Here is a 12,107-nt window from a genome sequence, read left to right as displayed (position 1 = left end):
AAGAACTGACTGACACAGGGTGACTGACTGATCAGTGATGTGAGGAACAGGGAAATCCCTGTTGGGCTGTGTGCTGCTTATAGGTGTAGGGTGAACTTTTTACTGTGTGCTGTATTGTAAAGTAAACACTCTATAAAAACCACTCCATGTGGCCCTGCTATTGATGTGAGGAGAGAGTGAGTGAGTGCATCATTAGTTGATCCCATATTCCCCCTGTCTGTTCCTCTCTCTCTTCTCTATTAGAATCGAACCAGAACCACACTCTCTAAAACAACCACTTTTTACAATATATTTGTGTGTGTGTGTGTGTGTGTGTGTGTGTGGCCATGGATTGCGGGGTTGACAACATCTGGGGTAGAGGGGTGTGAGGAAGCAGGCGGGCCAAACGGGGTCAGGAAGAAGTGGAAGACTCTTTTGTATGTTTATCCTTGTGCTTAATAGCGTAAACACTCCAAGCGCGCACTCATCAGTACTCATACACGCGCGCGCATGCACACCCGCACACACACACAACACGGCTGCACATCGCCGACGGACCGGAGCAACATGTTCAGTTCACACTGAATATCAGCAACGTCATGATACGATTAATTTTATTCATTGAACACAAATCAAAAGTAAAATCACTGACGGATCCCATGAAATGTAACGCATCATGTTGACGATAAAGGTGACGACGACTGAGGACAACACCACCAGAACAAGAAGCCTAAATGGCATACCAAAATGACTGAATAAATAACTGAATGAAATAATATTGAGCTCACAGAGCAAGAGAGTGAACGAGGGAGGAACCGGGAGACACATCCACACCAATACACATGATTATGCACAACTGAACACGCACGTACACACACTGACCCAAATGCACGTGGCACACGTGCACGTTCACGTGACACACGCTCGCACACCATGCTCTGGCACCTGCCGCAGAGAGAGAGAGAGAGAGAGACACTTTCACTTTATTGTCATTACCTGCAAGGGTCTATTGACAAGGGGGGGACGGGTTATTTTTGTTTAACACAAGAATAGCAGAACACATTCTGCTCTATCCAGTAGTACCTCTCACATACCCTCTCACATTCTTTTTCAAAGTTCCTCAAATTTAAACAAATGAAATAAACACTTAGAAAAGAAAAAGAAAAAAGGAATAATATAACCAAACTCAGCCACCCATTCTGTTGTGTTGTTATGTAATTTATCGATATTTACTTATCATCAGAACACACACAAGACTAGATACTACACATGATTATTTTCCTCGTTATTACCGTTATTGCTATCGTTAATAAGGTTATGTCTTAATGTGTATGCTTCTGCAATAAATTTCGCTATCGACTGTATTATAACTTCATCATCAGACGATAAAGCAGCAACGAGATCATGTCTTTTAGCAATATCTAACTCAAAGAATGCACAATGTTTTCTCAGTTCATCATATGACTTACACTGAAACAGGAAATGTATTTCATCATCAACTCTGAATACACACAAAGGGCATGGCGATTCTGTGGATGTGTCTGCTTGAAACCATCTTTTCTTTGCTTTGAAACCACACGTTCTCAGGCGAAATTTTGCCAAATTTAGTCTGTGCAATTTATTTGTTATAACTGTGAGATATTTTTCCATCTGAAATATGCTTTTAAATGTGAAAAACCAACTATATTTGTCATTACTTTCCATATCTGAGTGCCAGTTCTGTTTAAAAGAACTAATTAGCCTGTCTTTAAATTCTGCTATAAATTGCTGTTCATTTCCTACATCCTGACACATCCACACAATTCCAAAACCATGTTCACATAAAACCTTTTTAACACTAAAAGCCCAGTTTTCTTTATCTAATTCCAATTGTAACAGCATCATATCGTAAGCCGGTCTACATAAACGTGACTGTGGAAGCTTTAGTAATTTAAACCAATATTTAATGCATTTCACAAATGTTTTTATGTACAAAGGGTATCTGCCTGTTTCACCATATAACATTGTGTTGGATGAATGAATAGGTACATTAAGGAAACGTTTTACTGCATATGTATGCACTTTCTCCATTTGTAAATTTACTTTTATTCCCCAAACTTCAGCTGCATATGTAAGTATATGTTCTATCTGTGTGTCAAACATTTTCCAAAAAATACAACAATCAATCGAGTTAAGCTTTTTTAATGATTTCAAGATTTCAATAACACCCTTTTTCCCTTTTCTGCATGATTCGTCCCACGCATAGTTCAGGCTTAATTTTGTTGAAAATACCATTCCTAAATACTTGTATGAATTAGTTACTTTAATGTTTACATTTCCATACAACCATTTTTCACGCACTGACAAATGTCCACCCATTCTAAATACTATTATGTTAGTTTTATCTAAGTTAACTGTTAAGCCTAAATGATCTGCTTCTTCTTTTAATGCATCTAACTGGTTTTGCAAGCCTATAACGGTTCCGGAAAAAAGAATAACATCATCTGTAAACACTAATAAAAATATCTCAACTGCTCCGGGAATCATCTGAATTCCGTGTCTTCCTTTTCTTGAGAGTTCCACTGCTAGTTCATTGATAAAGAAAGAGAACATTTGTGGGCTTAAAAGACAGCCTTGCTTGGACAATCAAAGTATTCTGAATATGCACCATTCGCACGCACACATGCAAGCACTGATTTATAAACACCCTTGAGAGCCATATACAATTTTCCATTCACACCACTTTCACGCAAAATATGCCATAGAATATTACGGTTCACAGAATCAAAAGCCTTCCTGAAGTCCACAAAGGCAACATAAAGTTTTGTATTATTGAGCAAGTATTTTTGTACAAGGGAATACCATGTAAACATATGATCTATGGTACTATACCTAGCTCTAAACCCTGCTTGTTCTTCAATTATCTTTTCTTCTTTTTCAGACCATTTTGTTAATCTTTTGTTTAGTATGTGACTATAGACTTTACTTAAAATGCTAGTGAGTGCTACTCCATGATAATTATCAGGTTTGTTGACATCATCTTTCTTGTAAATTGGAATAATTATAGATTTTGCCCATTCTAAAGGGAAAGCACCATTTTCAAAGAGTTGATTAAATAATTTAACAAGGAAATCAATAATGGCTGAATTTGCATGTTTTAACATTTCGCCGACAATCTTATCTGGTCCTGCACTTTTTCCTGCTTTCAAATGTTTAATACCTGCAATAACTTCCTCTTTAGATATTGGGTCATTAAATAATGGTTCAAAATTATCTTCATCCTCAAACTGTATATAATCTCCTTGCTCTATATTATTGATAGATTTGTTAAAAACACTAAAGAAGTGATTGTGCCAGTGTTCAGTAGATATTTCATTGTATAAAAGTCTTTCTGTTTACAGATCTTAATACTGACCAAAATGCCTTGGAGTCATTTACTGAATCTTGGAGCTTTTTTAATCTATTTTCTACAAACTCTCTTTCCTTTATTTTTCTTAATGTAACATATTCTTTTCGACACAAAGCATACAATTCTCTATTTTCTGTTTTGTCTTTTTCTGTTTTACACCTCTGGAAACTCTTAAGTAACCTCTTAACTTCTTGCTTCTTTCGTTCACACTCCTCATCGAACCAGTCATTACTTTTCTTCTTCCCTTTTCCCACTTTTCTTACCATACAACCAGCCGCACTGTATAAAACACTAACAAACATGTCTAAACTTTCATTCACATTTACATATAATAACTCAAAAGCTTTCTGTAAACTATCGTAAAACTCCTGACTCTCTACTTCATTCTTGTACACATTTGCATTCTCATCAGACCAGATAATTTTTTCTTCAACCTGCAATATAGTATTTTTATTCCCTAAATGATCATTATTCTTTTCACATGTTACCTCAACTGGTAGATGCCATGAGTCCACCTTTTCCCCAACATGTAAATCAAAGTTCAAGTGCAAATCTTCAGAAACCAAAAAATAATCAATTACACTGGCACCATTTGGTGATAAAAAAAAAAGTATAATCACCCTCTTCATCACTTCTACAGAAGCCGTTCAGAATAATCAAATCAAACATGAAACATAAGTTCAGCAGTGATTTACCAAAATTATTAACAATATTGTCTTTTGAATAACGTGAACCACTTTCCTCATCTATGTCAGTACACTCCATATTACTCAAATAGTTAGTCATCGCTTCACTTTCCGCTTGCTGGTGTCCTGTTCTGGCATTCAAATCCCCTGTAATCATAATATACACTTCTTCATTTTCAAATTCATGCAGTAAAGCTTCTTCCAAAATTAAAATACCATCTTTGATAAATGTATCATTGTAAATGGGCCCTCCTTCTGGGACAACATAACAAGCTACTAACACAACATCTTTATCAAAACCAAACACATTTTTGTCTATTCTTATTGCTATAGTATTATCACAAGACAACTTTATTTCTTTAACATTTTTTCAATACTCTTTCTTACTAGCAACAAAACACCTCCTGAATTTCTGCCGTGAAATGAAATCTTTTTAGCTGGCGCATGAAATTTTTTATAATGTGTAAAAACTCCATTATAATCGAAGGATGAATCAAGGAACGTTTCTGTTAAACAAACAAAATCAAATTTATTTACATAATTCAAGAATGAAATGTCATAATGTCATTTAATTTGCTGTACAAATTTTCTACATTATAAGACAAAAATTTCCACTGAATTGGATGGCCGGGCCTGTCCTATGGCTTTTTAAAGCCGCTTGAACGCAGGTGCCTGTCGCCGACACTGCCACCCCCTCTCCCCCCGCCACGCACTGTACCAGCCGGAGATCTCCGTTGCTGTTGACCAAGGTAGGCGTGCATCCCCGTCTGTCTGTCACGTGCTGCACGTGTGTCCCTGCCAGGTTGACCCGCCGCGCCATGACACGGGGAATCCCCGCTGTCACTCGCTGACCCGCGTCGTTGTGTCACTGCACCGTGCCGAGGGAAACCCCCGTCACCATCTGTACTGCTGACCTGACTCTGACACTGGGTACCAGATTTGTCAATGAGTGGGGAGGGGGCGGAGAAAGAGTCCTGTCTGTGTTGTCTGTTTTGCACTGTTCTGAATTGTTGTCTGTCACCGTCAAGTTCTGTCTACTGTCAGGGTGAGGGGACTTTTCCTGTTGAATGACCAAGCCAGACCCCCCTGCTTCATCACCACTGAGGAGTGATCTTGATGTGCTTTGTCGGAACTGGCACCTACACTGTGATCACCCCCACCCCCTGCAACCTGTGCGTACGTTCGGGTATCAAGAAGTCTAGGACCAATTACCAACTATCTTTGGAAAAAGGCTCTTTTCCCCTCTCTTCTCGCACTGGCAACGATCTGGGCCTGTGCCCTTGTCAAGTCGTTGGCGATCCGCACTCCCCTTCCCTGCAGTCTTTCTCTCCTGTCTCTGTTGGTCAGTAATGACATTTTGTCTTTCCATTTGCTGAATTTAACAATCATGGGCTTTGGTTGTCCATGTCGTTCATACCCCGTCCGATGTGCTCTTATAATGTCATCGTCAGTCCATGTTTTGTGTCCGTCAATGTTGTTGAGAGTATCCACGACTGCTTTCGCACATGTTTCAAAAGTTTCTTTGGACTCTAACTGGGGAATTCCAAAAAACCTCAAATTATCCCTGCGTGAGAAGTCCTCCAGTCTGTCTGTGTCCGATTTGAGTTGGTCAATCTCTTGTCTGATCTCATTAACTGTATCTGAGAGTTGTCGAAATTCTTCTCTCTTTTCATTCGATTCTTCAAACAGTTGTTGCATGTCGGTTGTGATGCAAATCACTGTCTCCGTCAGGTGCCTGTGTTCATTCTCAAGTCTGCCACATCGTGTATTAATTTCTTCGCATTGTTGTTTAACTTGACCCAGTTCGTCTTTGATTTCAGTCAGGTCGTTTCTGATTACTCGAGTTTGTTCAGTGAATTGTTGCTGCATGGCTTGCATCAGTTTGTTAACAATGTCGTCACGGACTGTCACTGTGTCTGTCACCTTGTCACACTCTTCAGTTGTATTGGGTTGTCCGTTCGTGTTGGGGCCAGGGTTTGTCTCAATGTCTCCACTAAGAATCAGCCTGCGCAGCGACAACACTGCGTACTCCACGCAAAAGGCGGAAACAAGCACTGGCACGTGCACTGCTGGCTGACAATAACTGCCACTGCCATTGACACAAAGGACATCTTCTGCACATGACCTAGTTATTCTTGCATGTCCTTCATTGCTTAACCATGCACCGTCCAAAGACAACACTGACCATACATTGCATAAAATACTGTTGATCAGTGCCACGATGATGCAACAAGACGCGAAAGCGACAATAACATCAGTCGACGAGATACATGCCCGAGTATCACTGTCATCGCTCACCTGTTGTTCTTGTGAAAAGTCACGGTACACATTTTGCAAACCTTGCGTTTTTCCACAAAAAGAACCGATAGCAGCCCTCAAAGTCATCAGGTCTACCATTTTTCCTGTATTGCCTTTGCACTATTCTTTTGGAAAACAGTTGCACACAATTCTGGGTTGGAACAGTCCTTCACCACTCTCCAAAGCGCAAAATTCTCTGCACCTGTTGGCATGAGCTGCTGCCTGGCCGCCATTACCCGTCATGCCCCCGAGAGAGAGAGAGAGAGCGACTGAGAGAGAGAAAGACAGACAGACACAAACACAGACACTCAGCCAGAGTGAGCTGCCATTTAAACATCCTCTGGATACTCGGTAAACACAGGCCCATTGGCTGACTGATCAAAAAATGGTTTAAACGGTGAGACTCGGTTCCTGCAATGTGCAAAAAACAACAACAAACAACAACAAAACAAAATCATACTTTGAAGGGAAAGGAGTCCAATGTAGAGTTTCACTGGCAATTTCTCAAGGAGGCGTCATTGCGTTCGGACAAACCCATACATGTGTAGCCAAGTTAGCCTTGGCTCTCCAAGACCGGCTCACCCACTGACCATAGCCGGTGCACACCATGGCAGACGCCAGCTGTGCGGTAACGCCACTCAGCAAAAGGCCAGTCCTCAGACAATGGCGTCATACCACTTCAAAATTCCAAACTAAAGCCCACACTATATAAATGCTCCAAACAGTTATATAACCAGATCTATGAATCGTTCACTGCCAGATTTAGTCTGTTGTGCACACACACACACACACACACACACACACACACTTATTCTAATCCTCAGTTTAGTCGACAAAGTTCGTTGCGAATTACGTCTTGTGTTTTCGTTACCAAAATCAAGGTAATTTAAGGGGGTGATTTTTAATGCAACAAGTCTTCAACTGGAAACAGTCTTACTGAACTACATGCGTTGACTTGGTTCGAAATCTTACGCCAGTATCCGAATATTACCGCATCTCGCCATGTGTCAGAAACAGTGATTGTGTCTAAACCTAATCGGATCAGAGATAAATGTACAAACCAACCATAACTACGACGAAATTAACATACACAGTTTTTTTGTTGTTGTTTTTTTAATATTGCAACCACGGGGGTGCGAATGAACATATCGGAGATATCCGTGTAACATATGTACATCTCACACGCTGTCGGAAACAACACATTCTCTGAATCTGTGTTCAAACACACACGATTGAAGGGTGTTTGTCAAACCGATTTACGCTTTCCCGCCATGAATCCGCATGATTTATGTGGAAACAGTTCTAATTTTGTTTACATGCATATTTTTATTGGGTCGTTTACATGTACAGAAGTAACACAGAAAAGCGGAACTGAAAATTAATGTGACGTCGATTGCATTTAAATAGTTGAATAGACTTTTTTTTCAGAAAATGAGTGTATGTGCTGCAGAAGATAGATGTGTTGACCACCTGTTGCAAGTAAAGAACGTGTAGTGTATTCATGAATGTGCTTGCCTTTGAATGAATAAAAATACGTCAAGAGGAACAGGTTGTTTACGTCTGTCACGCGGGTTTTTTTGCGTAATATTTCCAACTTAATGTGCCATTTTTACTGATGATCAATGTTTTACGACGAATGAATATAGATCAGGTCTGAATGTACTCTATTTTAATCAGGTTTTTACTTATTTGCTTCTGACCACTTCATGTTCAGACACATTGCCGTGTCACAAAATGGCGCCGAAATTTTGGATGTTTTTAATAATTTTCAACACATTTAAGACACAAGAAAAACAACAACATATTCTCACAAAATTGTTGCAGACATTTCTCTAATGAATTGCAATCCTGATAACATGTGAAACATTTGAATAATCATTCTAAACACATGTTTATACTGAATCAGACTGAGAAACCCCCATTTCCAACAAAGTTCTGGAGACGACCCATTTTCATTTTCCAGGCAGTCTTTGCTCTTCATGACTATCTGATGCACTTCACTTTGCCACCTTCATACTCCAGCCAGATACATTTTCTTTCCCACACTAAACCGACGTGTCTACTGCGCCAGCCGGGGTTCGTGAGTCGCATTTGCAAATACCGGTTCATTTCCAAAGAAAAATATGTATTTCATACCGTTCTTTTTACATCAAGACATGATGTTGGTCGATTTTGCCATCATCTGCCTTCCATGCTTTTTGAATTAATTGTCTGGGCAGTGCTCTGACAATGTTCATTGAAACAAACCAAGTTAACAGGTATTGAGGTATTCATATACTACACGTTAATAAGCAGAGCATGAAGTATTTCCAAGTTGTACATTGCGTAAAATGTCAACATAATTGTTCTTACGAACAAAATGATCCCGTGCTGCCTTCGTAAATTCACCTTTGCAGTCGGTATAATACCGATTTCATTCTTTATGGAATGTCAGGACTGGTAAGAAACTGTAAAACATTCATAAAAGCAAATTTGCGTTTTCTACCAATTTAGTATATAATAGATGAAATTAAAAATGTTTGTTTCCTTTTGACCCCAAAGAGTTCTCTTATTTTCTGTACGGTATCTGTCATCAGCAGCAGTGACCTACTAACGGAGGTATAGGACAGCATCAGCGCGGCAGCAGTCAGCCACAAGTACTGTACCGCGCTAAACGCGGCGACCCCTTACACCGCGCTTGCGTAACCCTGGCTTGCTCATGCCTTGCGGATCTTTGTAAGGGGCTCTCTCATGGCCAGAAGTGTGACAAATAATTATTAAAAAACCAAAATCTAATTATGTTCCCGCCCACCTACAGCCGTCAAGTTTATATCAGCGTGATCAGTATGATTTATTCTATTTTATCGTGAAAAGAACGGTTTTGTTGCAGACATTTTGACCATTTTTGTTTCTGCCCTGGACTAATGCGACACAAGTGGTTCAGTTGTGAGAGCGGTGGGAGATGGGAGAGGAAGGGGAGGGGGGCAAGGGTGGAGGCGAAGTGGGCAGAGTGGGAAGTAACTGCTGAATTCCCAGGTTGACCACAACCACTTTGCTTCACTTTGTGTGGTGTTGTCGTGTGAGTGTGGCGGGCATGATTTCAGTGACTGGGACTGGGTGGAGAGTGAAGTCGTGGTGACGAGGTGGTGGGTTGCCTCCCGTTACGACACAGAACACCTCCGGCCTGCAGTGGGCGCCTTTGCTTTCTCTGCTGCTGCATGATTGGCACGTCGGCGTACTTGTTCTAAAAATAGAGAGCAGAGAGAGAGAGAGAGTGAGAGTGAGGCTGGATTGGTGGTTGTGGGTGTGGGTGGAGCGCAGGTGATGAGAGGAGGGTGGGGAGAGTACACAGACCTCTAGTATTTCACGAAATGCCTTGCTAGAAGTGGCACTGAGAAGAAGGTCACTGCTGAGAGACAGACAAGACAAATTCTTTCTTTATTTCGAGGATAATAGATAAGCACCGGTGTGCTTTTTTAGTTTACATCCAGTCCCCGCCCTGAACAGGCAATAGTACATGCTTTCAGATGTGAGAGAGACAGAGAGAAAGACCACAGAGAGAGAGAGAGAGAGAGAGAGATTATTTATGGTTCCACGGAGATGGGTCTAGTCGAAGTGTGCAGAGAGGGTGCAGGAAAGGACACAACGGAAGAGAAGGCCAAAGGTTACTGGGGCAGAGAAAGGTCACAGGTCGTCTAGTGGGAAGAGAAAAGGCACAAATACATGTAGCACAGGTACATGCACACAGACACAAACACACATACTATACTCGGATATATATATATATATATACATGCATACATGCGCACACACATTGTACACGCACGCACACACATTAACACGCACACTGGCACACACACACACATTTTTTTTTTTTAAGTATAAGAATATTGTTAGGAAATAGGTTAAAAACAACAACAACAACAACAACAAAACGGACTTTACAGTCATGCATCACAGGTGTGACTGAAATCATGGATACGAATCACAAACTCGAACTGATAATAAGACAGAGGCACTTCTCATTCATTCCGGCAAATCGCCCTGCTCATTTTTTTGACTCACTTGTGTAAACAAAATGAGTATGTTTTAACCTGGTGTTCGGTTGTGTGTGTGTGTGTGTGTGTGTGTCCATGGTAAACTTTAACATTGCAATTTTCTCTGGAAATACTTTGTCTGCCAATACCAAATTTGGCTCAAACATAGTACAATAAAAAAAATCTTCACAGTCATACCAATAACAGGTTGTAAGTCTCCCGAATTAAGCCGTATTTCCAAATCATTAACGGTTTATTTCGTTGAGATTCGTTCCGAAATCCGAAAATTCTAAAAACTGCTTCCCACTGATTGAGTTAGGCCTACAGTAGAAGGTAGGTTGTGTTCGAAGACGATATGACCTCGTTTTTCTTGTTCACAAATAAAAGGAAAGAAATACAAATTCTGGACAGAACACATACAGTGATACTAACTACACCATTGACGTGTTTACTGCCTATAGATGTTCTAAAGTGGACACTGAATTTACTGGAATGAACATAAAAGAAAAATTCAATCGACCGTTTCTTACAGCCTGTTGTAGACTAGTTCGTGCAGATCTATAGATCTACCATGTGTTGCGGTGTGCTGGAAGTGATGGCAACGTCTCCTTTACCACCGAAATAAAAGAATAATCGAGATATAATAAAACACACAAAAACATGATTCAAGTTAAACGGCGTCAGTTATCACGTGACTAGAATCACGTCTAGCAGAATATCGCATGAAGAAGAAAACGTAAGTTTAGTCAAATGACGTCAGATGCACTGCAGCAGTGGGATAAGTCTGCTTGCTTCGGAACTGTACATGTATGGTTCAATCCCGCTTGCATGCCTTTTTTCTTTTCTTTTTACAATTATTTCTTCCAAGCTTATTTTATATATTATATTTAATACAGAGCACTTTTCAACGATTTTTTAAATCTCTTTTTTTCCTTCTCATGATTTCTTTACTGGATAAAGCGCAAAGCACAAGTGAGTCTTGAAGGCTTTGCCTCTTGTCTGACTTGTCCAACCCTTCATCTATCCTGGTAGGAACCTGGGACATACCTTTCTCAGCATCTGCACGCAATTTAGGGTACATGCTTTCAGATGACATGACACTTGACATACACATCAACTACATTTGTAGGTCAGCGTATGCAGCACTCCGACAAACCAGCTTCATTTGCCAAGGTCTAACCACAGATATCACAAAGACTTCGGTTTGTTCTTTTGTTCTATCTACATTTGATTATGGAAGTGCTCTTCTTGCTGGCTGCCCCAAACACAGTGTTGACAAACCTCAAAAAGTTCAAAACTCTGCATCACGACTCACTCTCAAAGCTAAGAAACGTCAACACATCACTCTCCCCTCACTTCCCTTCACTGGCTCCCATTGAAGCACGAAACAATACAAACTGTCAGTCCTTTGTCACGATTTCTTCACTGATTCTTGTCCTGTCTATCTTTCGGATCTACTTTCTGTCAACTAGTATTCATCATCCAGACAACTTCCCTCTTCAAATGACAAGCGCACACTGTCTGTTCCAAAGATTCGTACAAAAACTTATGGTGAACATTCCATTTCTTTGTTTCATGTAAACAGTGGAATTCACTACGCTCACATCCCCAACACCCGCATTCAAGAAAGCACCCAAAACATATTTTCAAACTGTACTTTTCGCACTGTAACTTTTCATGCATATGTTTGGTGTGATCTTATTGCCGGATGTACTCTTTGTGTTGATTTGTACGAATTTG

The 12,107-nt window shown here is 40.3% G+C and overlaps 1 protein-coding gene across 8 annotated transcripts in view; it reads right to left on the bottom strand.

Moving 5' to 3' along the window:
* Positions 1-8,094: 8,094 nt before the first annotated feature.
* The window catches only part of LOC143297225 (uncharacterized), a 52,987-nt gene continuing 48,974 nt past the window's right edge, over positions 8,095-12,107 (bottom strand). For all 8 annotated transcript variants that reach the window (XM_076609448.1, XM_076609450.1, XM_076609451.1 and 5 more), the window contains one exon: positions 8,095-9,574. In XM_076609448.1, the coding sequence (XP_076465563.1) occupies positions 9,492-9,574 (83 nt within the window). In that variant the 3' untranslated portion in view covers positions 8,095-9,491. The remainder of the gene's footprint in view (positions 9,575-12,107) is intronic.

This window comes from Babylonia areolata, chromosome 22, assembly GCF_041734735.1.
Source record: "Babylonia areolata isolate BAREFJ2019XMU chromosome 22, ASM4173473v1, whole genome shotgun sequence".
Lineage (NCBI taxonomy): Eukaryota > Metazoa > Mollusca > Gastropoda > Neogastropoda > Buccinidae > Babylonia > Babylonia areolata.
The sequence above is the reverse complement of the archived record's forward strand: the minus strand, read 5'-3'. Positions and strand labels throughout refer to the sequence as shown.